Here is a 23,959-nt window from a genome sequence, read left to right on the forward strand (position 1 = left end):
AAAGGCTGATCAACGATCCTCAGGCTTTCTCGCCTCCCTTGGCTGTCCATTACTCCGCCGCGTCGACGACTTCATGATTTCGACCATCTCACGACTCTCGACGACCACGTTTTAGCTACGAATTGCGCATACACAATCCCTACAATGGCGACACCAACGCCTATGAGGCATGCGCCCTCACAGCAGGGACGCACGCCCTCGCATCAGGGCCCAACGCCGTCACAGATTGCGGGTGCGACGCCGCCCATCTCGACGCCATTTTCCAACGCCGCCCAGGCTGCATTTTCGCCTCGGGGTCAGCGATCACCGCAGCAAGTTAAGAAATCGCCAGCGACATCGACACTGATGGGCCAATCGGGCATGGGCGCGCTGAATTTCGACAGCCCTTCAACTGCTGCCGCTATGGGCGCACTGGGCATTGGCGGAAGCTTCGATATCGGCCTCGAGAATGTCAGCGTCGGCGAGCTTGATTCACTAAACGCTTCATTCGCCAAGGAGGACAAGTTGAAGCGAGAAGACGACAAACTCAAACGACTGGACCATATCCTCGAGTTATTAAATGTACGTGTGCCCCCGCATCGCAAATAGGAAGCCCCTATAAAACTGACTTATCATCGCAGCAGAAGAAAGGCTTCGTCAGCGAAGCCGGCTTGGAACGGCTTGCTCAGCGCCTCGGCCTTGAACTGCTGTCTGAAGAGAATACAGCCCCAGATGGACGCAAAAAAAAGACGTTGGCCATTGCAGGTTCTGCTATTGCCGTCGACATCGTACTGGATAACAACATTGTCCAAAATGTGTCTTTAGCCTACCATGGATCGGCGCCATCAGTTCATAAGCAAATGGAAGCAGCCAGCCACATTCTGTTAACGGACTTGAAGCTTGGTCCTAACCAAAGTCCTCTCACGAAAACGCTGGACAAATTCGCATATAATTTTGAACATATAGCCAACCTAGACAAACTCAGCATTATTCCCGGTCTTGACTGTTACGAGGCTCTAGCTGGTATCTATACTAGCTTAGAGAGATTGCACCAGTGGGACATGGCAAATCTGCGAAAGGAGCCGGAGATGGAGGGCAAACCGGATCATCACCTATCTCTAGCTGCTCTTTGCACTCGACACGGTTATCCTGTCATGCACGCACGAAACAAGGTCGGGCTCGCTTTGCAGTACTGGAAAGAGCTGCGGTTCGTACCCCCTTCAAACGACAAAATAAGTTCACCTTTGGAAAACGAGAAGATTTGGTCCCTTTTGCTTGATTGTGCACCTATTGAAGCACTTGGCCTGCCTACAACTATCGAAACCATGGGGCCGCCGCCTGTCAGAGTATCTGAAGACTGGATCTCCAAAGAAGTGGCGAAAGATGTCCACCAGGACCAAGGCCAATTACTGAATCCTACTCCCTTCCCCATTCTTGACTGGCAAGAGCCAGAGAATATCTCACTCCCATCATCGGATGAGAATAAAAGTGCGACTATTGGCGTTTTGGGACTGGATCTCTCATTATCTCCTCAGGTCATGTTTACTGTTACGTTCGATCCGCCTGTCATCCTTCCGCAAAATGACTACGCCCGACTCTACGCCTACGCGGGTGCTGAGCCGCCCAGCCCAGATCCTAGCGAGTTTGAGCAACGTTCCCCTCCAACATTTGACGATTTATTCTTCCCAATGTTGGCTCAGAATAAGCAAGATCCCAGCGAATCGAGGACGGTTACTCGCCTGCGTGACGTCCGTGTTTTCGACCAGCAGGGAAAATCGTCCATGAGGAGTCACCATAACACGCTCTTCATCTACAAGCCCATTTATTCCAGAACAGTTACGCAGATGCCCTTTTCTCATCCTCGCCAGCTCATTGACATGCTCCCACTTCTTCGGCAATTCGCCTTCCTTTCCACCTTGATGAACAATAGCTTTGGGTCTAAAACTAAAGAGGATTCACCCAAGTCAAGCAAGGCTTCTGTTGCCTCTAAGACGGTCAAGGACGAGTTGGCAACTTTTATGGATTTCAGCGACGATGAAGCCAGGGAAGATGAGAAAGCCAAACAAGAGACCACTCAAGAAGCAGATAAAGAGAAGAAAGAGGGCAATGGAACTGCGAATGATGTGGATATGGACGTCATATTATGGGTTCATCCATCACCGCACCTCCAAGTCGTCTTCCCCGTCAAGGACTCCACCATTGACATTACACTTCGCATCCTGGAAGGCGGCACGGTAGAGATTGTCAACGAAAACGTTATTGAACAGCATGAAAAGGAGAGCAAGGGCAAAGGAAAGCCGATCAGTAGAGAAGATCTCGGCAAGGCGCTTGAACGGCTCGAGGATCTGTGTAAGTGGGCTGAATGGATTCGCACCCGGCTGTGGCAGAGTTAATAGAATGTTTTAATAAATCTATTTGATACCCTTTGAGAATTGTCTGTTTGCTTGTCTTTGTTCTTTAGTGTGTGTTGTATTATCAGACACAGCACTCGTTGTCTGGTTTAATTGAACAAACCTATTCTGCCAAGTGCTCCCTTTGTCAACTGTTTGCTTCCCGTCAAAGACAATTGACTTATACAGTAACATCGCGAAAACACCACGTTTATGTCTATCTAAAACAGTATTGACGAAAATTGCTACTATATCTACGTCGACATTCCCCTCCCAATCTCTCTCGAGACTTCTCAGCAGCCACAGCCCCCAGTCAGCAACGTCCATCATCGTCGTCTCCAACGTTCACTTCAACAACCTCTGCAAAATGTCATGCCCAACTTCCCCCCTAGACAAACCTCTTCCGCCGATCCCTCCCAAGAATCCTCTCAGAGCCCTCCCACCAATTCCTGACAGAAACCCTCTCAGACTCCTTCCAATCCGCCCCAGAAGCCCCTTTACAACTCCTCCTCCCTTTCAGCCTCTGCCCGCAACACCCGCAACACCCCCAATCCCCGCTAGAGACCCTCGAAGGCTCTCTCAAGCGTCAATTCCCCAAAATCTTACTCAACCGAAAGACTCTTCTCGTCCTGATTCATTTACTCTTCCGCCCACAACTGCCCTCTCCCAAAACAGCGGCCTCGCCAATCCCCAACTCGATCTCGATGCTCTGCACCTCCTCACCCAAGAAGGCTTCTATCACGTCGAATTTTACCCCGCTCAAGACTCATCCCCTCTTCAAGTACAATATTGGCTTCGCGCAGAGGACGTTCTGGTAGGTCTTCCGGGAAAGGGCCGTGTTCCATCGGGACATTGGCCGAAACTTGTGCAGCTCGCGCAAGAGACGAACATTGGGCAGAGAAGTGGTCAAGAGTCAGAGCGAAAGAGCCTAGAGGTCCAAGAGATGAGGCTTTTGACCGCGTTGTATACTCCTGGGCAAGAAGAAAACACTGTGATGGACGTCGTGGATACAAAAGAATAAACAACACCATTCAAGAAGAGGACTCGCCTCAGTAGGTAAGTGTATGTCAAGATGGGGCATTCGTGGCTATGAATTCAACTTGGATAAGATTTTGGTACGTTATCAGGTTATTGCCAATCAGCTTATAATTCTAGCAACTTGAACAATCGATTTGATTAGGAATGTATTTTGCAATAATCTTTGCATAGGAGGCTGTCTTGAAAACTATGTTGCTGGTGTTCAGAGCTGGTGCGCTATGGATTGACTGTTGGAGGCTTTAACTAGGTGATTGAACATAGGCATTGTGCGAGTTATTTATGAAACTGAAAAAAGAAATTTTAAGTTACTATCAGTATGACAAGATCTTTTGATCCAACTCTATGTGTGTAAGTATGTACGTCCATCCATAATCGATATGGCGGCACTTGAATAAACCAACAAAACGCCTTGATTAGACTGTCCTGCATCTTAATTACATCTTCATCCTAAATTCCTTTCCCACTATTCTAATATACTCATACTACTTACAACAACATAGCAGCCAGGGCACCAACGAGAGCAAGAGTGCTCAAGCCAGTGCGCTCAGCGCCGCTGCCCACGGGAGGGAGACAATCAGCGCCAGTGCAGCCACCCAGGCCGCTGGAAACAGGGACGGGGGGCTGACCGGTAGCAGCAGAGCTGCCGCCAGTGCCTACAGGAGTGGGCACACCGACGATGCTGGATGCCCAAGTGTTGACGGGACCTGATCCCGGGGCGCTGGGAACGTTGGAAGGAGCACCAACGGGGACAACGGGGACAATGCTGGGAGCGTTGCCAGGAGCATTGCCGGGAGCGTTACCAGGAGCGTTACCAGGAGCGTTGCCGGGAGCGTTGCCGGGAGCGTTGCTGGGAGCGCTGCCGGGAGCATTGCTAGGAGATCCAGCGGGAGCGATGGGAACGGCGGGACCGACAGGAGAAGAGGGCGCCACAGGGACACCAGTCTGCTGGCCAGCAGGGAAAGTAGTGCGGACAACCTCAGTGGAAGTGCGAGCAGGGCAGTTGGTGATGTCGGCGGCGCAGCTGGTGATGGTGTGAACGACGGTGATGTCGGTGGTGATGGTCTCAGGACCGCTAGGAACACCAGCTGAGCCAGCAGGAGGAGGAGGAGCCGCGGTAGTGTGGGCAGCCAGCTCAGAGCTGGACTCAGCTTCCTGGACGGGGCAGACGGTCGTGTACAGAGCAATGGTCTCAGTGGTGACGGTGGGGCGGAGCGGGCAGTTAGTAACCTCAGGAGGGCATTGAGAGATAGTGTGGACGGAAGTGGTGAAGACAGTCGAAGTGGTCAGCTGAGGAGCGGAAGAGATGGCAGAGCCGGCACCGGTAGCAGTGACGGAAGAGTTGCTCCATCGGCTGGTGGCGACGATGGTACCGGTCACGGCAGGGGCGGAGGAGCCAGCGGCGGCAGACTGGCTGGAGATGGCAGAGGTGGGAACGACAACAGCAGAGGATGAGGCGGCCTTGGAAGTAGCAGCGGCCTTGGAGGTAGAGACAACAGCCTTGGAGCTGGTGGCCTTGGAGCTAACAGCCTTGGAAGTAGTAGGCTTGGCGGTGCTCTGGCTGAAGTAGCGAATGTCCTGGATCTGGAAGTAGGACTCGGCGAAATCACCAGGGAACTTGGAGACGTAATCAGCGCAAGTGCCCTGGCCAGTGGTGGCAGCGCAGCTCTGCTGCCAGAAGGCGGGAGTGCCAACGGGGTTACCGCAGAAGTCGATGTCGAGGATGAGGCGCTGGTTGGCGAAGTGGCTGTCGATGTTGCAGTTGGAGTTTGCCAGGTTGGCCACGGGAGTGCCCCAGGTAGCGGTATCAGGGTTGGATGAAGCCAGGTTGGCAGGCTCAGCACCTCGGGCCCAGTTGTACAGCTTGATGTAGTCGCTGGTCCACTCGATGGCATCTAAATAGAGGTGGTCAGGTTTCCGTCTCGCGAATGAAAAGCATCGTTATTACTTACAGGTACCACCGCTGGGAGAAGCCCAGGGACCGGTGCTGTCGGTGGTGGTGCAACCCTGGTTCAAGTACTGGCTAGGGGGGCTCTGGAAAGTGTTGTCACAGTTGGGGGTAACAACGGGAGCCGACTGGCCGGCACTCTGGAGGGTACACTGGCCAAATTGGCTCGAGCTGCCAACGTGGAAGGCAGGCTGGTTGTCGAGGATGTTATTCCAGCCCTCGTACACGTCGATCTCTCCACCACTGGGCCAGTTGTCACCAAGAGTCCAGAAAGAGGGCCAGCTACCGCACTTGTTGGCGGGCAGATGAGAGAATCGGGCAACGATGAGGCCGTGCTTGTAAGAGGCTGTGGACTCGAGTCTGATGGAGTTACGGCCAGCGAAGCCGGAACCCTTAAGGACGGTCTGGTGGTCGACTCCGAGGTAGACTTCGTTGTTGCTGGTGATCTTTGCCAAGCCTTGTGCCTGAGCATTGGCGAGGTTCTGGTAAACCACGAAGCCAGAGTTGGTGTCGGGTTCCTATACTATCAGTTAGTGGGATACGTTCGACAAGTAGCCCTGTGGCAATGAGTATCATGGATATCATAGAGAGCCATACGTCGGTGAAAGTAAACTTCTGGAAGAAGTTGGTGTGGTCGTAAGTATCGGCCAAGGTAAACTGAGTAGCAACAGCACTTCCGGCGCAGGCCAGGAGCGCCGTGCTAAGGGCGTTGAAAGAAGGCATTTTCGAATTAAGAATTGACAAAAGCTCGAGTTTCGTCTGAAGGAATGACTAAAAGTACTTTTATATATTCCGTTGAAATGAATGTGCTTTCGACGTACGATACGTCAGAGGACGAGCTAAGTGGCTCAAGTTGTCGTTGTAGACGAATGAAGTTGACGAAGGAGTGCGTGATGAGACACTTGAGAGGAGCAGTCGTCCTTCTTTTAGGCAGAACGGCCCTCGACCCCTGGGTCCCCTTTGGGAAGCTTATTCATGGAGGCAGCATGCTCGAAGTAACTTTCACAGGCAAGGCCATCAATATTGGTGGGTGAGGAAGTCCACAACGGCCTTCAAGCCTTGGCCCATACCCTTGTTTGCCCACCATCAGATCCTGTTGCAACAGGGGTGCCGCCGTATCGAGCATATGAGTAGAGGCGAATGCCCGAACAGATCAGGGGACTCTCTGAAATGGACCCATTTTGGGCATGCGGGAAGCAGTAAACGCCCAATCACTTGAAAGTAAACATGGGGACGGCGAATCATGTAGATGATCCGGGAGGGGAGCCGAACCAAGTTGGTAATGGGTCCGAACCCTACTGGGCTGGCTCCCAAACAAAAACAGACAGAAATAGAACTGCGAGATTGCAATTCTACAGCGAGACGCCGAACCATCGGTCCCCGTATTCAAGATCAACACTGGCTATCGGTAGCACATGCAGTCATAAAGTCAAAGCGATGAAACCAGCAGGCGATCATCAGCCACCATCCTATCTCAGTATAGCAACGGCGTTTGAGCATGAACTACCCTCCTACCACAAAAGACATGTGCATTCTGCAGGTGGTGAATCAACCCATCCCCCCTTCTGCGACGGAGCCGCTAATGCAGGAACTGCATGGGCGCCAGGGGCGAAACATTTACTCTGGGCCTTTCACGTCCTCGAAGAACGAAGATTTCTTCAACACCCTTGTAAGCCAAGGAAAGCCCAAGCAGGAAGACGATTGGTTGCAGCCGTGAATCCAGACAAGAGCGGGATTCGTAAAGGGTATCCACACTCGTCGTATACGAAGCAACGGCCTGCCAAATGCCAGAAAGCGGCTTCTTGAAACAAAGCGGCAAACCCACTCCGCTATTCCCGTAAGTTTCGATTCTTCATGCCTTGGGCCGAAGCGTAAGCACCCTGATATGGCTTGATACTCCATTAATCACCCTCAATTTGGCGGAGTATCCCCGGCATAAGGGCGAGAGACAAATGCGTCCTAGAAAACCTTGTGTATACGCTCCAGCTGCCAGCCTGTATGCGAGTCGAACTTTATAATCCGGCCTATCCGATTTGGGAACGTGAAGAAAACAACGTGCTGTGGTTCTCCATGCAGGTTTGGTGCCGCGCAATTCCTTCTGTCTGGCATAAGAGGCCTGCGTCCAGTCCCACTTGGGTATTCGCCGAAACGCTGCGCCACGTAAGGAGGGTAGCATGAGATATGCGTGCCTATCAACGAATGCCCACACGGCCATTCTTTCACATCTCTATCATATGTAGGAAATGCTAGTGCTCCGTATCAGCTGCGGACTTCCGACCTGCAAAGAGGATGAATGGCCTCGCGTCAATCTTGGCGCAGCGATGCATCTTGAAGAACCGCGATGGCCATCACTCCGCAATGAGACGGCCCCAGTTTCGAGGCGAGAGAGGCCGCAGGGAGCTCGATCGACTCCAGCATTCCGAGATTCTGCGAGACCAAAAGGGAAAAAGAAGAGCTCTGGCGAGGACCTCAAAGCGATGATCGCAGTGCTCAGTGCACACGATCGACATCGCGAGGCAGCGGAAGACGGAGATTTTCCCTCCGTATGGTACTCGTAAGTGCAAGTGCAAGTGCTTCAACGGCAGAGGCGCCGAAACAGGGAGGCTACAGGGCGCTAAGGTGCCCGTTTAGCTGTCTCCTGTCGCTAAAATGCACCATGATTGGACGCCCGCAACGACAAGCCAGGGGCTGCTGCCTTAGCCTAACCTTCGTGTTCCAACTGTCTCTAGCAACACACCACCAACCTCGAGCAAGATATCAAAATAACAACAAGTATCGTATATGCAGGTTATCATTGATTACAATCATCACAACTCCCGAAACATGTGCATCCAGATAATAAAATCAAACTCACAACGACACTTCAACAAGGGTGGGTGAAGCTACATGTGGCCGAAAACCCACTTCCAGGTTTTCTCTCGGAGACTCCTTGGAAGCTTCCATAAAGCTCCACCCGGCACCAAGCTTCCATGTCCCATTTTCAGGGGCGCTTCCGGGCATCATTTGTGCAGCCGTTCATCTACCGAGTAATCACCAAATCGCTTCCGCGCGAGCTGAGAAATCCTCAGGTGTCTCTGCAAGCCCCATTTCGCCTATAGTCTCCCCTGTTGGAGTGACCACGCATGCATTGGGTTCTAGACATTCGAGATCTATATTGATCTTGTATGCTTCTTCATCTCATTAGTCTTGCAGTTTTTCTGGAGCATATCAATTTTGAAATACGAGCAGTATCACACAAGTGTTACTCCTGAACGCTCCCTTGCTAGCTGTGGCGAAATAACTGCTCGTGATGCCTGCCAGGGCGGTAAGAGTCTAGAGTTTCATCTTTGCGAGGCCTGCTAGCTTTCAGTTTTCCGATTTTGTGACTTGTTACGGCTTACCATGTCGGGAATTCTAGAGCACTGCAGTTTGAAAAGGACTATGCTGTGGTAGGTATTCTGAAGTTGATGGTAAATGCCTTGGCTTAGACATCTTGTCATCTACTCTATGTCTGGCCTATAACGAATTTCAAGTAAGTGTTATAGATGTCTTATTTTTTTTCGTGGACATCTGATATCATTTCAGCTTCTTCATAAATTCTCTCATCCCAACTTTCGCCGTCTGTGTCGTCTTCCCATCAACCTTCACATTCCTCACACGCACCCAGCTCTCGTCCGCCATCTGCACATAGAATGCATCGTGCTCATCATCCACTCTGACATTCCTCTGAACATCATGTCCTTCATTCCCTCTCTCGAACCGAAATACGATGTCTTCACTCCTTCCCGTCACGTCAAGCTCAGACACGCTCTCGGCGTTCAAAAACAGCACCCGCTTGAACTTTCCTTTGTCGTTTCTCGCGTGCGTCCATACCGTGCTGAAGATATTAAGGAAACGTACAACATCTGTAGAGCTCCACTCAGGCCAGTTGATTTGAGATTCCCCTTTGCTCACTTTCGGTGCGTGGACAAGCTCGTCTCCTTTCAGCTGGTCGGCCATCCACCCGGCATTCGTATACGGCGGCACATGCACCCCGTCCCGTAGTCCCTGAACAAGCATCTCCGCGCCTAATTTAGCAAGAGATTCTGTAAGCTGTTGCAACGTAGTACCAGCTGGGATAGATATGCCTGGAGATGGCGTCTGAGCGAGAACGACCCCGTGGTCAAAAGCTTTGGGATCCAACGTTTGTAGAGACACGCCGGTGTACTGTTCGTTGCGCATCATGGCATGGTGAATTGGAGCTGGTCCGCGCAGACTATGATTCTAATGAGCAGATCGAATACTAGAGTAGAATTTGACAACGGAGAAACTCACTGTGGTAAGAGAGATGGATGAACATTCAAACCGCCATATTTTGCTGAATTCAATATCCTTGGTGGCACAAAGAGTCCAAACGAGACAACTACGATTAAATTGGTCCCTTCAGGTATCTATCATCAATTGATCAGCCTTTTTAAATCTTGCAAGTACGGCATGGGAAAAGACCCTTACACTCCACCCTCTAAATGTCTCTCGCTGATGTGTTCTCAGTCCCAAATGCTCCGCAACAGACTTACACGGTACTATCTAAACATCAGCATCATTTCATAAACCGTAAAGAGTCACGCTGCCAACCTTCTGTAATCTCTTTGAAACCCCTTCCCGTTCGTCTCGGCGGCAGAACCATCACATCCAAAGACTCAATCAGCTGTCTGTTACTCTCATGTTCTCGATGCAACGCGCGCAAAGATTCGCAGCTGAATGCATCTGAGCCACAAAAGAGAACTCGTAGCGGATCAGACGCTTTTTCCCCCACATCAGATGAGAAACATCGCCATTGAGAAACGGCGAATCTCAGCCGCAGAGAGGAGAATTGGCTGGAAAATGAGCGAATCATAATAGAACTAGCATTTGTTGTATATGAATTGAGCGGAACAAAAGAAGAGCTATTTCCTCACAAAGGAAACAGTGGCTTGGTACAGATGTTGATCTTTCGATCGCTAGCTGCAGGGTACATGGATGATGATTTCGCTGGGCTTAAAACTCGCGTTTGGTGCAAATATGGGTTACATGCATCACCATCCACACGACCAACGTCAACGCCAACAAACTACACATTGTGGCTTTCAATTGTTCCAACAAAATACACTAATATGTCTCTGTATTCTGCCATTTCCAATCAATCCAAAGCTATGCTCCATTCACACGCCACATTCCAAATACTTCCCTCCAGCTCAACCTCCCACGTAGGCTGTTCAATCATCACTACGCTTCCCACATCCACTTCCGCTCTCTTGCCTAAGCCAGTCAATTTTCCTTCTCCAGCCAATATCCATTTCTGCGGCACATCTCTTGAAGATGCACGGCCTTCTACAAGATACATTCGCCTCCCCGATCTGATCTGCTCCACGCCAATCTTCACCCCCAAAGTGGTTTTCTCGCCGTTCTCTTCCCAGCTCTTGACTTCCGAAAGCCACCCCTGAAGCTGGGCTGCCATCCCCCCCGTGATGTATTTCGCCCCTCTTCGCTGCGGCGAGAAAGCTGCTGGGAGGCCACCGTGATGATCATCATCGATTAAGGGCTTGAACCGTGGCGCCTGCTGAAATACAGGCTGCTGCAGAGCCTTGGTGTCCGACGCGACTATAGGCGATTCCTCACTATTGTCTGTGCTCATTACCGAACTCTCATCTTCGGAATCGGCAATAGCCATATCGTAGGCCCCATAGTCAATATCCTCTCCATGTGCCGGTCCACCCGTCTTTTGGATATTCGGCAACCCAAGCATGGGTGTGGGTGAAATCGACATCTTTCGTCTTTTTGCTTCTCTTCCCTCCTCAAACCCCTGCGAGGCTTCACTTGTGCTTTGCGACTGAATATCAAGCCATGAATGAGCCTTTGGATTTTCGCCGACGTCTGACGATGGACTTTCCTGGGACGGTGAGCCAGCCTCCGACTCGATATCAAGCCCATGGCGGCGAGAGCCGCGTTGCGTGGCTCCTACGGTGGCTTCTCCGTCATCACCAGACAGACTGGACTCAGATATTACATCTTCATCCTCTTCTATCTCGAGCTCCCTACCCTGTGTAGGCCTGGGTGCTGAAGAGGAGCCAAACCGAGGCGTGGAATGAAATTGAGGGGGAGCACCCGGTGTCTGCGACGACGACTGAGTTGACCGCTTGGGAAGTAGAAATCGCCGTGGCGTTGGCGTCTATCATGTATGTCAATTCATCAGTAATTCTCACATTCGATGCGCTAATCTGGGGTGGATGAAACTCACGCTGGGAAATGGATTCATTATTCGATCAACGCATTGCTGTTACTCCCCTTCGCTTCATCTTGATGGTGCAATAGGAGCTATACAAGAAAAGAACTGCCTGATCATCACTAAAGCGTTCCTTAACTCGCGCGCTGAGAATCTCACTCAAGATGAAGAGGTGCCCATGTTACGAAAGCGTTTGAGAGAGAAAGAAGGCAGATTCCGTGCATGCACTTAAGCGGTACCTACCGTGGGGCAAACGTTGAATAATCCGACCGACGCTGTCGGAACAAGAGGCTCCGAATCTAGGCCAATCGAGGCGCCTTTCATTCGCTCAAGTATATGTAGAAACTGACCTACATTTCGGAGCAGTACCTTCAATCTCAACTATTACTTCACAGGCAGATATGGGAAAATATTTATGAGCATTCGAAAACTTCATTTGAATTGCTAATAAAAACATTATGCACAAAAGTAGCGACAGTCAAAACATTACTACTGGCACTCTTCGTCCACGCCATGCTAATTGTACAGCCTCAATGCCATAAAAGACAATGCAATCTTCCAAGACTTGGCCGCTGTTTGTGATTTTGATAAATAAAATAGAAAAGAGAAAAAGGAAAAAAAACAAGTTTCTCTCGTAATACCATCGTGCAACCAGGTAGGAATGAGCAAATAACCAGCCCGCAAAGTCCGACACCAACATCATAAAAAAATTAATAAACGCCGGGCTGTATATACATCTCTCACCAAATTTCCCTCCGTACGTTGCGTAGTTTTTTTGCCATGATGAATATTTGCGCTTGTCAACAATCATAGTGTGTCACCCCTCTCGTTCAAAACGACCACTTTCAAGCCAGCGAACTCTTCGATTGAGCCATAGGCGTTGTCGTGGAATAATAAAGATATACGAATATGCAATATCCTAGAAGGTAATAGCAATAAAGAGAAGATGGAAAAAGCAGCAGAATTTGTTTGAACAAAGCTGGTATAGAGAAACAAAGGCTCAATGAGATGTATGAAATGCATCCAATGTAGCTAAACAAAGGAAACAAAGAAAAAGGAACATCAACCCCTTCAGGGTAGAATCGAGCTCCTTTAGCCGTAAAACAGTTCAAAGCCAGTCTTATGACCTTCTTTTGTAGGCTTTGTATCTTTGACAGGATGGAGCAAGATGGTTGGCAGACACGGTCGTCCGTGTGTCTGCTCCCATTCCTGGCCTCCCATGCCTGTATCAATCCAGCCCATCCAGTTGTTGTACATTCGGTTCGGTGGCTCTGCTCGGTAGTACCAAGAATTACCCTGGTATCGTCGCTCTCTACCCCAACCCATGGGGCTTCCATATCCACCGGATTCTCCCTTGGGGCCAGGGTTGAACCACTGGTTGAGGAATTTACCGTTCCAGTCGCGGTCCGTAAAGATGGGATGCGGGGCATAAACTGCCTTGAGGCCATGGAGCAAGGCAACGGTCTGAGGTGTCATTTCGGAGGCAACGTGGTTTCCACGCAAGTTCTCAACGTGCATGATATCCAAGAGACGCTTGGACAGACGAGAGTGGGTGACAATTGTGGTACGACGAGGAAGATCGCGGGCCCTGTGCGTCTTGTCTGAATATCCCCAAACATTATCGCGGATAATCCAGTTGCTGTTCACAGGATCGAAGATTGGACCCAGAGTGATAAAATCCGCCTCTTCGCCAACGCCCCATGAATAGTTATCTTCTTCCGCTGACTTCACCGGAGGCTTAGGGCCAACTGGCGTGATGAAAGGCAGGTCAGGGGCACCCCAGACGGCAGATCCGCCATAAGTTTCCTCGACTTCCTTTCGGAAGGTCGTATCATAGTCGCCATGGTGCTCAGGGATAAACCACCGCTCATTCCTCTCCCAGGAACCTCGGCGTGGCTGCTTCGCGGAGAACTTGGCCAGATTATCAACCATGTCGTAGTGATGGCCAGTTACGCGGAAGTCCATTTCCCAGTTCCAGATATAGTCGAATTCGGGATGATCAATGCTGAATTTCTGAACACTTAGCCATTGTGCCGTGTGAACGCTACGCTCGTTGTCGTCCGTGAGTTTAGTATAAATGTCCCAAACCTGTTGATCATTCCATAAAAGGGTGATGCCATGGAACTCGACAGGAATGTGCTTCTGCAAAACTCCTCGGTACACTTCATGGTCATCGAGGTGAGTTACGTCCTTGTCCTTGACCTGAACAAGCAAGAATATCTCGAATTCGCCACCAGTCTTGAGAGAAAGCTCGCTAATCATGGCACGAATCGTCTCCTTGTCGTTCTCGGTGTAGACTTTACCCGTGTACGAACGAAGCAAAACCGCGGAGCGTTTCTCTTTGACAACGTCAGAGCTGTCTTTCTTCGCGTCTGGGTCAGCTGGGTCAGCTGGGTCAGCTGGCGATCGTCCCTTAATCTTCAAGGTCTTGTCGTCCAAATTGGGGAATTCGCCTGACGGCTCTTTGTCTTTCTGGGTTTCAGGGGCCTTGCTTGCTTCTCCGTCCTTCTTGTCATCTTTTTTAGGAGCCAGAGATTCCGCAACTTCCGGATAAACGCTTAAAAACTCGTTCTTCTTTTCCTTGCTAAGATCGAATCTTGCGGCGTTAGACTGAACACATCGCTGTACCAGGTCGCCCCAGTTAACATTCCCCCAATCGATAACCTCGACTTCGCCGCCAACTTTTTTCGTTTGCTGGAGCAAACCATAAGGGCCTAAACGTGTATCTCGCTCCCAGCACAAGTTGGGATCCATGTTAAGCAGAGAGTAGCTTCCAAACTTGGGTTCAGGGAAGTTGTGGGGACGTCCTTTGAAAACCAGCAGGTCTTCGACAATCTCTCCAGATGGACCCTTGCACGGCACATAAGAAGCGTGCTTCGCCTTCTTCCACGTTTCACTGTTGTAGTCCGGGTACGGGTTAAATCGAACGGGCTTATCGACGCTGAAGCCAACGGTGGCATCGGGGTCTTCCCTAAGCTTCTCTTCCAGCGCTTCGGTGCGGTTCTCCTTGTAATCAAGAGTTGAGAGCGTGTTACCGTAGATCTTGTTGGATGACTCGAGGCTAACGAAGCACAGTGTCAGCATTGAGTTGCCGTGAAGGGGAAAATATTCAGCGGATTTGACTTACTTTGCAGTGGTTTTGTACGCATATCTCCACATCTTCCTCATATCTTTCTCATGCTGCAGTCTGCTGATAGTACCAGAGTCTCTATCCTTTCCATCGGTTTCATAGCCAGGAGCGACGTCGTTGGGATCTTCCTTGTCGGCAGGATCCTTCCACTGCCGTAAATCTTCAATGTTCAGGTCCCAGGATTCCAGCATTTCCAGCTCCTTGTTATAAGTGTCGATATCCATGTTGAGAGGCTTCTCTTCTTTCTCCTTTTCGGGCTCTATAGGCTTCTTCTCTTCTTCTTTTGGGCTCTCGTCTTCATGTTGCTTCACGTCTGTCGACGGTTTACCGTCCTGAAGCGAGCCATCGTCGGCGTCTGCAGTGGCTTGGTCGTCGCCCTTGTTGTCACCTACCGGCACCTGAGAAGCTGGGGTGTTGGGCTGGGTGCCCTGCGTGACGCGCTGGTCGGGCAGGTAGGGCACGATATTGAAACGCGGGCTTGGGCCGCTGAAGAGCAGATAATAAGACGTAACAGAGGCGAGAATAATGAGGAGCAGTATTCTCACCCGCGGTCGGCGCTGATTGGGATTGAACATCTTGTCCAAGCCCCGGAAGCGGTTGCTTCGAATATGGATTCGGATGTGATACAGCGAGCGTTTGTGAGTGTTGAGTGAGATGGTCGAGAGCTAGAAGATATATAACTTGATTGCGGGCTACCAGAGCTCTCTCTCAAGTTTGCATGTTTCGAGGTCGTACAAGTGGTTGTAGTTGCCAAGCACTTGCGGCTAGCGACGCAGCTTCTGTTGGCGGAGGCTTCCCGTGTCCTGTGCGGAAGTAACCAGTGTCGTCGGATGTATAACAGGAATTGGCCAAGATGCGCTTCGCCGTTTGATCGTAGCAATGGTCGTCGGCTCAAGACTCTCTCTGTCGAGGTCTCACTGTCGCGGGGTGTAAACGTAAACTTAAAAAGAGAGACTAGGGGGCTGTTACAGCCGTAAAGGAGAGTAAAGAAAAGGAGGACAGTCTGCTCCGTACCAGCCTCTACAATTGCGATGCAGAAGGGGCCAGACAAAGTGCTATCGCGCGCACAAAAAACGAGGTGTCGCAAGCGAGCGAAGGAAAAGAGTCGGAAGTTTAACCAGCGCGATCTTGCAAAGAGAAGAACTTGGCAGACGTCGTGCGACGATGGAAATAGCGGGAAGCCTCGCGCAGGGAGTGGAGTCTACGGCCACTTTTAGTGGTACAGCGCCTGTAAACCGGCTGGGCGCACAGCCTTCCAAGTTTCCTTTGCAGCGCTACAGTGGCCGCCAGCGTATCTCAATGGCGTCCCACCTGCACTGTCTGTCGGAGCGACATGGCGGGGGGTCTTCAAAATTACAGCGGGGAGGGCATAGGGGGCTGGCCAACGAGCGGCTCATAGTGCTTGTGGCCGCCACAGTAATCAGTCTCCAGCACCACAAATGGCTGCGACAGATTCATGATTGTCGATCAGAGGAGCAAAGAACGCGCAGAGGCCACAGTGCATGTGTACCTGTAATACTGGATTGCGTACGCAGCGAGTATAAGGAGAAAACTCTGCTGCAGCTACCTCGACTTTGTCTCTGTCAGGGGCAGCACGACAGACAGGCTACGCGTCTGGACTGAGGTGCCATTATCTGCGAGAGTTGCCTCTGGAAGGTACCTGTATCTAGCGCTTTTCTGGTGTAGTGCTTGCGCAAGGTTTTACAGTAGACGGAAATGGCCTATCCTGTTAGGAGCTGCTGCTGCAGTAGCCGTAAGCACTTGAGCAATTCGCAGCCGGTCAGAATCCTCAATTTCGACTTGCCGTCTCTCGCCCTATTGCCTTTACCATTTGCGCAACTCGTCGGCGCATCTTATCACCACGCAAGCTCCATTATGTTTTCTTGTTCTCCTATCAATCATAAAATCATTTCCCTCCGCGCCGTTTTAGCACGCGTGGGCCAGACCGTGCTCTAGTGGCAGTGGCTCCTCTCAAGCGCAAGGGGCAATTTCGTCACCCGTGGCCCCATATTTGGCCTTGCAGACACGCCTCAGAATCATCAAAGTTTCAAAGGGAGGATCGACTCCTGAAGATCAGTAACAAAAATAAACAAACAAGAGCAAGAAGGACACGAAGACAAATGTATTTTTAAGCTCAATACTGATGTATATGCAACATTCTATCTCACTGTCTTGGCGTGAATGAAGTCTTACAGCTGAACCAGGTAAACCATTGTGTGGCGAGTTTGTCACTATCCATCTTCAGCCTTAGCCTTCATTCCAGGAGAAAGGCAAGAGGACAAAAAAAGGTATTCAGTAGCCAATTGAGTCTTCGGGAAGTTTCCGTTCCACACGTGCCGCTGGAACCTAGCTTGAGCTTTTTCGTCTTTTCTTCAACTCTTCACAGCGCCGGATATGGCATGGGAGGAAACGTGCTGGTCTTAGAAGAAGGCTGCTTATAGTAATCAGCAGCTCCAGATTATTAGCCCGAACACTATTAATCTGAGCCAGCCAACCACAGCGGGCGATTCAAGTGGCAATTAGCTTGCAGCAAATTACAGTTGATGCACCTCGCCATCTGGTTAATCCCCCCTTTTCTCGTTCTCTCCTAATCCTGTTCCTCTCGGTGGCTGTCAAGGAGATACTACTAGTAGTAAAATCACAGTGCATATACCGGTACCCATTCAGAGTCAAATTTGCACATTCCCAAGGCTGCGACACTCCCATTGTTCAGAAGTAGTAGCATCTAAAACACCACCTGCGCAACACGTGTATAAAGAATCTCGTTATTGATTAGAACATTCCAATGACATCACAAACTATTTAAGGAAATTTATCTCGATTAAGTTTTTTGTTTCGATCTGACTCGTATCGATTAGACTCGCCTTTTAAGCTGCAAGTAGCTAGGGCTGGATTCATTACGAGCACCTTTGAACTTTATATCGAGATGGCGTTCAGACGCCATTGCCGCAATCGTATTAGACAACACCATCGATGTAAACCTTCAACAGCACAAACCAACCTTTCTCAACATCCACGACGGTTACGGTCAAGCATTATGGGAAAAAACGACATATTATTAAGCCTTGGCGAGATGCCCTGAATTATATAGTAGCAACACCAAACATACATTATCTTCCTCTCATGCCACCAGCAAAGCCCAGCAACTGTACATTAACTCACAAAGCGCTGTCCAACCAAGTACCACATACTAAAAGGGGGGAGAAACGCCATCTATTATGAGGACAATATATGAATATGAACTGAAAAGACACATATAGGATCGGATTCATTCGTAAGCATGACCAGGATTTAAAAACAAAAGAGATATATTCTGTGTATATCCACCAAACAAGCCCAGCCGGCCAAGGATAATTCGCCGGTGAAAGAATAGGAAGGGTAATAAAAAGAAGAAGAAAATGGGTATAGTAGTATAAATCAAAACCAAAAGGTGATGTATTTTGTTCCAAGACTCTCAAAGGAGGAAGGTTGTTTAAAAAGTATACGGTATGCCTAAAGTTCAGTTCAGCTCTGCGCCGCAGAGCAAGTGAACAAAGATACTAGTGGTATTAAGACAATATTATACGACAAGATGGATAGAGGCCGTGTGCATCTTTACATCATGCCCAGGCGTGTCATCCTCTTGTTCATCTTGGGCAGTGGGCCCAAACCGGGTCCCATGCCAGGTCCCATGCCAGGCCTCATGCCGGGTCCCATGCCGGGTCCGAGTCGGCCTGGTGGGGGGCCACCATACGGTCCTGGTCCTCTCGGCAGGCCAGGAGGACCGTAGGGTCGAGGTCCCGGTCCTCCTGGACCCATTCGTCCAGGTCCAGGCGGTCCAGGCGGTCCAGGCGGCCCGCCGTAAGGTCGTGGACCCGGGCCTCCGTATCCGCCTCTGCCTGGAGGACCCCGAGGGTAAGGATTAGGTGGTGGTGGCGGCCGTGTTCTTCTCACGGCATCGCGCTCGCAGTAGGCCTTGCCATCGACTTCAAAGTAGCCGTCGGAGAGCGGCACGCCGCAGTCAAGGCAGCAGAAGCATCCTACGTGATGCTTAACACGAGACTCGTCCTCAACAAACTGCCCCTCGATTCCGACTCCGCAGCTTCCACACAAGCTGCCATTAAGTTTATGGTAGTGCTGCTCACAGTATGGCTTATCGTCCATAACGTAAAACTCAGCAGAGGTGAAGGGGTTCGCGCAAGTGGTACAGACAAAGCAAGCCTTGTGATATCTTCCAGTCAGCCTCCCATCAGCGGATGAAACGCTTTTTCCGGTAATGGGCTCGCCGCAAGCCTTGCAGTCGCCACGGGACGGAAGCTTGAGATCCTTGGATCCTTTGAGATCTCTGGATGACTTTCGAGGAGATTCTGTCGAGACGGTTTGAGATTGTCTCAGAGATGATTTTCTCGGAGGCGATCTGGGAGTTGACTGCCTAGGAGAGGGCTGCACTGGAGTTGACTGTCTGGGAGAGGGTTGCATGGGAGTTGACCGTCTAGCAGAAGGCTGCAGCGGAGTGGACTGCCTAGGGGTAGGCTGTCTGGGAGTAGATTGTCTGGGAGTAAACTGTCTGGGAGGAGTCTGTGCAGGAAGAGTTTGCCTTGGAGACTGCCTTGGAGATCTCGGAGATGATTGTCTTGGAGAGCTTTCGTTTTTAGGTCCCAAGTCTAGCTCAGGCTCAGGCTCAGGCTCAGACCTTGGTTCTGGGGCAGGGCTAAACGCTCTGTACGGCTTAAACGCTGGCTGACCAATGCCAGGTTGGATAGCTGGGTCATAACGCTCTTCTTCTCCCTCGGGTATAAGGTATGGCGATCGTGGTACCGGAGATCGCGCGGGAAGCGGTATATCAGCTGCTGGGTCGAGTCGAAGATCAGCAGGCCGTGGCTTCTCCGTGGCTGTCGACATTCCACCAGGCACCGCCCTGACTCTAAGCGCGTCGGGGATGCTGTTACGTGGCTGCGATCTTGCCGGACTTGTCTGTGTAGTGGTTTGGCTCTGGTTGCTAAAGGTTGAGTATCCCGAGGATGAGGAATCAGACGCCGTATGATAAGGGTTGCTGGAGCCGAACTCCGCGGCCAAGTTGAGGGATTCTGTAGGTAGGTGTTGAGGAATAAGACTTTTACGTGGTGGCGGGCGTCTCGATGTGTCGGGCACCAAAGATGGTCGTCGCTCCGCATCTGGATCTCCCATGGAAGGCAGTCGGTTGTGGGACATTGGGCTCGCGAATGATGGCCGCCGTGGGGTTTCTCCCACACCTGGTGAGGGTCTAGGAAAGGTTTCAGCTCTCATTGGCGGTGCCATGGCGTTGGGATCTAGTTGACGCCCTGATGGCGCTCCGAATCCTTCATATCCATTCTTCCGAGGCTGCTTTGGGGTTGATGGACGATTGCTGCCGCTTCCTGTGGACAAGTTGGAATGGCTTGTTCCAGGTCGCTCAGGGATTCGCCCAGGCTCTTCCAGCAGAAAGGCATCGAATTTGGTGACCGATTCCTTCGGTGTGGGAAAGGCTCCATGCGAAGTTGAGGGTCGTTGGTTGGTATCAAAGGGGCCTGGGGCAATGGTATTCATCCGCTCCATGAAACCAAGAGGCTTTGTGGGAGCTAGTGTAGCCATGCTTTTAGAGCTGCGGTGCCCATTGCTGTCAGGCTGTAGGGGTTTTTCGGGTATGTTTGTTGGTTCTTCTACTCTGGCGCCGCCAAATGAGAAGAAGTCCCTTGCTTGATCGGCAAATGATGGTCTGTTTGGCGTCATTGGAGAAACGCTGCGCGATCCTCCATATTGGCTCACCGGAGTCAACGGTGCCGGTATCATGTACGCTTTATCTGCGCGTTGTTAGCATTTGATTCATCTCGGAGGGAGTGAGCTGTAGAAGATCGTACTTGCTGCGCCGATATCAACCGGGCCAGGCATACGGCCCATTTTATCTGTCTGTAGCGGCCTAGGGAGCGGATCGTAGAACTTATCGTTGCTATCGGGAGGCGGTGATACTGAAAGTTAAATGTTAGCCAAGGCAACTCTATCGCCAATTCACAGACTGGTATTTCTTACGCTCGACGGCCGGCCCAGAACACGCGTGTTCTCCCATCAGGGAGATCTCGACCTGCAAGCCGCATGACGAACATTTGATCGTCGGCAGAAACGCCGACTCTCTCAGTCCCTGCATGACGGCGAAGCAGTGTCCTGTGGAACTGTTCTTCCGTGTAGTGGTTCAAGTGTTAATCCAGCGCGAAGGAACACATCGGATATGTCAACATCGACACGTGCTACAACGCAGTCACGAGCGGTGGTTGTCGTGTCTCGCCGAGGCGGGATGGTTGGAGAGCAGGCTATTTAATACGGTAGAATCGATGACGATTTGCGCGACAGCCGTGCGCACGACTCCTCCTGTTTCTGCCTTCTTCAAGTTTCTTCTTTGTCTGTGCATAGATCCTTCGAGCCACAGGTTTGGAGCCGCCAAAGCGCAGCCTCGCTGCGAGGAGCCGCCGGCAGAGTAGAGTGTTCCAGCAAGCCTATTTTGCTCCGGCAGAGTGTGACAGCGGGAACCAGGATCCGTTGAAAGCTGTCAAGCCCGCGCCGGACGGTTCCTGCGGTGGACGACGCTTGAAGCCTCGCCTACGATGCTAGGAGGAGGAATTGGCGAAGAGGAAAGGAAGATGGAAGGGGGAATAGAGTCGCGAGCTTTTGGAGGAAAGGCTACCTGCAGACGGTGATGTTGCGCATAGTGTCTCGAGTTGTGGAGGTCACGGAAAAGTGTTGCTGGGGGTGGCAGACCCCTGACTAGACGACCCCTGGACCCTGTCACTGGCCCAGGACTCTTTGGTGTAAGCTAATTGCGATCAGGTCGCGAGCCCCTGTCGCAGCAGCCTCGCAGTGCCGTGGCTAAACGTTGGCGGTGATTGCGGTGTGGAATTTACCTTTTTCTTCTTTCTGCGAGCCGTCCGGGCTTGATGGACAGAAGCAGACACGAGATGCGAATGGAATACGAGGCGAGACACGAACGAGGCTGGAGAAGAGGAAGATGCAGGCGTGGTGGTTATGTTCACATATGCTGCGCCAAAACAACCACCGGTTGATGGACGCCTAGATATATCAGTCAACTGCGTATCTACAGCGCGGCGCACGAGCGCAATGCACACAGGCATGCGATATTCCGAATTGCATTCATCGCTCGTCGGAAGATCACAGCCCTGGATAACGTCGCCCGCACCGCATCAGTACGGTTGCACAGCTAGCTTAAAGCCGCTCCCTTGACAGGGAGGCCGAGAATCAGGCTCTTGGTCGTATTTGCATCGTCTCAATACCCACTCCCTTTATTGTCTGGCGAGCAGTCACCTCCAAGCCCGGTGTCCAATTGAGTCTAAAGGCACTTTGTTGCAGATTCCACCGATCGTGTAGCGCGGCCTTGCCCAGCAAAGGCCTGTTTGACTTGCGGTTTTAGCTCTCCCGCTAGGTGTGTATCAGAGTGCTAAACACCATCTCCACCCGTTAGTACAGACGCTCATTTTCGTCGACATGAAGATTCGCACCTCGTGATGCGCGCAGGCTGTAACAAAGAGCGCACCAAGCCGGAGGCTTCGCTGAAAGAGAATAGCTGGGCAAATGAGGCCCGCAGTAGCGCCACTGCGAGTCGCTCTTTTGGGCTGCGTACCTTGCAGGGCCCTCCTTGATGCGACCCTGCCCACTGATAAGGGGGGGCAGCTGGGGGAGGCGCTGCGAGGATCCCTCTTCGGGGGCGAAGGGTCAGCGGCCTCAGTGGCTGGTGGGAGAGATTGTGCCAGCGCTGGGAGCACTAGCGGCAGCACTACACGCTTGCTAGCAGTCGCCAATAGCGCTACCTCAGGAAATTGACTGCTCAGATTGCACGCTTATAACTGACACCCGACATGTAGCGAGTCGAACACCCCTCGAACAGTTCCATGCTCCGTCTGATCGCTCTGGCGTCGGAACCATTGGACGTCCCTTCTTCAGCCTTTTGCTATAAATTTCGCCAATAAGCGCCCCTCGACTTTGCCCATTGTCTTACATAGAATCATCATTTCGGGCCGCAGACTGCAAAGAATAGAAGCAGCACGTGGGCAGCAGCACAGTGTCTCAGGCCAAGGATGGGCGTGAGCGACAAAGCGGCCGGTAGAGCCCTCGGCCCTGCGACAAAGAGAGAAGCTGTTGGTTCCATCGCGCATGAGCAAAATGTCGGCGCAGTCTCGGTTCTACAGCGCATAATACTTGCCATTCCTACTTGGGAAGCGCAAAAGCGGCGAGGCTGGCGTCGCGGTGCGGTACGGCTGTCTCCGCCTATCACCGCTGTTCTTGTGCTCTCATTTCCTCTTTAGCATTTGGATCGGTGATCATCATCTCTGTTCGGCTCAGTTGCGGCTTATCGTCACTCCACAGAGAGAGAGAATATGGGGTATGAGGACTAAGCTTGCCCAGCTTATATTTCACCTGCTGAAGTGAGCTGCTGCCGATGGCTATCCTAGGTAAGGTAGCTGACCTTGGTGTTGGGTTCGAGCAACCCTGGCAGGCACAGCGTCACATCCAAGGCCCCAGTCGCTGCTAGCATTACTTTACACGTATATGACCTCTGTAATAGCCAAGATTTGTTCAGACATTTGTTCCTTTCAAGAAAGACGAGCAGCTTGGCTGCTTAAGCAAGAGCGCCAATGGCTGGCCATGGTCGAAAGGTAAAATATCTGGTTTGAAAACCCGCAATATCGGGGTGCTACCCTGAGCACGCTGTGCCTTTTCAAAGTAACATCGCAGTACAATATATCCTGGCAAGCCTTGCGACCGGGGGTGCTTTGACAGTTTTGATATTACTGACGCTTTTTTCATCTATCTGTGACACGACATGTTGCTTGAAGCCGACTGTTTCGGTTTCATATTTTCCCGTTCTCAAAGCAGAGATGATGACCAAGGCAGATAAGTCCTTTTCTGGATATCAAGGCACGTGCTCGACTATACACGTCCTAAGCGAGAGCAGTTGACGCACTTTGTAATGAAGGCAAAGTACGGCTCGTCTGGCAAGGATGTCCGTTATACCGGGTAACAAGGTCAACTCTGCGTGGCCTCAGATTGCCAGATTTGGAACAGTGTAGGGTAGACGAACACTTGAATTGAAGATTGCCAGCATGCAACTGTTATGGGAGAGCGGAGGCATTGCTTTATGTTATTAAATTGTAATCGGATGATATGCTTATTCAGTTATTAATGTAGTAACACTTTGTTGTTTTTACCAAGGCTACAATTCTACATGCCACTGTTCGTGCTGTTGCAAAAACGAA

General features: G+C 51.2%; 6 protein-coding genes across 6 annotated transcripts; 1 reads left to right on the forward strand and 5 right to left on the reverse strand.

Annotated features, from left to right (window-relative positions):
* Positions 1-144: 144 nt before the first annotated feature.
* TGAM01_v208637 (hypothetical protein) lies at positions 145-2,372 on the forward strand (the record flags this gene model as incomplete). The annotated part of the gene is made up of 2 exons (XM_018806240.2): positions 145-561; positions 621-2,372. 2 exons carry the CDS (start codon positions 145-147, stop codon positions 2,370-2,372), a joined length of 2,169 nt encoding a protein of 722 aa, XP_018660491.2.
* A 1,521-nt stretch (positions 2,373-3,893) lies between these two features.
* On the reverse strand, positions 3,894-6,075 carry TGAM01_v208638 (beta-1,3-endoglucanase; the record flags this gene model as incomplete). The annotated part of the gene is made up of 3 exons (XM_018806239.1): positions 3,894-5,299; positions 5,357-5,870; positions 5,950-6,075. The coding sequence occupies 3 exons, from the start codon at positions 6,073-6,075 to the stop codon at positions 3,894-3,896; spliced, it is 2,046 nt and encodes a 681-aa protein (XP_018660490.1).
* Positions 6,076-8,907: 2,832 nt separating this feature from the next.
* On the reverse strand, positions 8,908-10,207 carry TGAM01_v208639 (methionyl-tRNA formyltransferase; the record flags this gene model as incomplete). Its single annotated transcript, XM_024550380.1, has 3 exons — positions 8,908-9,572; positions 9,888-9,893; positions 9,946-10,207. The coding sequence occupies 3 exons, from the start codon at positions 10,205-10,207 to the stop codon at positions 8,908-8,910; spliced, it is 933 nt and encodes a 310-aa protein (XP_024404889.1).
* Positions 10,208-10,489: 282 nt separating this feature from the next.
* On the reverse strand, positions 10,490-11,605 carry TGAM01_v208640 (hypothetical protein; the record flags this gene model as incomplete). The annotated part of the gene is made up of 2 exons (XM_018806238.2): positions 10,490-11,518; positions 11,588-11,605. The coding sequence occupies 2 exons, from the start codon at positions 11,603-11,605 to the stop codon at positions 10,490-10,492; spliced, it is 1,047 nt and encodes a 348-aa protein (XP_018660489.2).
* A 1,059-nt stretch (positions 11,606-12,664) lies between these two features.
* Positions 12,665-15,277, reverse strand: TGAM01_v208641 (hypothetical protein; the record flags this gene model as incomplete). The annotated part of the gene is made up of 2 exons (XM_018806237.1): positions 12,665-14,633; positions 14,700-15,277. The coding sequence occupies 2 exons, from the start codon at positions 15,275-15,277 to the stop codon at positions 12,665-12,667; spliced, it is 2,547 nt and encodes an 848-aa protein (XP_018660488.1).
* Positions 15,278-18,296: 3,019 nt separating this feature from the next.
* On the reverse strand, positions 18,297-20,841 carry TGAM01_v208642 (hypothetical protein; the record flags this gene model as incomplete). The annotated part of the gene is made up of 3 exons (XM_018806236.1): positions 18,297-20,500; positions 20,558-20,665; positions 20,727-20,841. 3 exons carry the CDS (start codon positions 20,839-20,841, stop codon positions 18,297-18,299), a joined length of 2,427 nt encoding a protein of 808 aa, XP_018660487.1.
* Between the last annotated feature and the right edge of the window lie 3,118 nt (positions 20,842-23,959).

Source organism: Trichoderma gamsii, assembly GCF_001481775.2.
Source record: "Trichoderma gamsii strain T6085 chromosome Unknown Scaffold_37.2, whole genome shotgun sequence".
NCBI classification, from domain to species: Eukaryota; Fungi; Ascomycota; class Sordariomycetes; order Hypocreales; family Hypocreaceae; genus Trichoderma; species Trichoderma gamsii.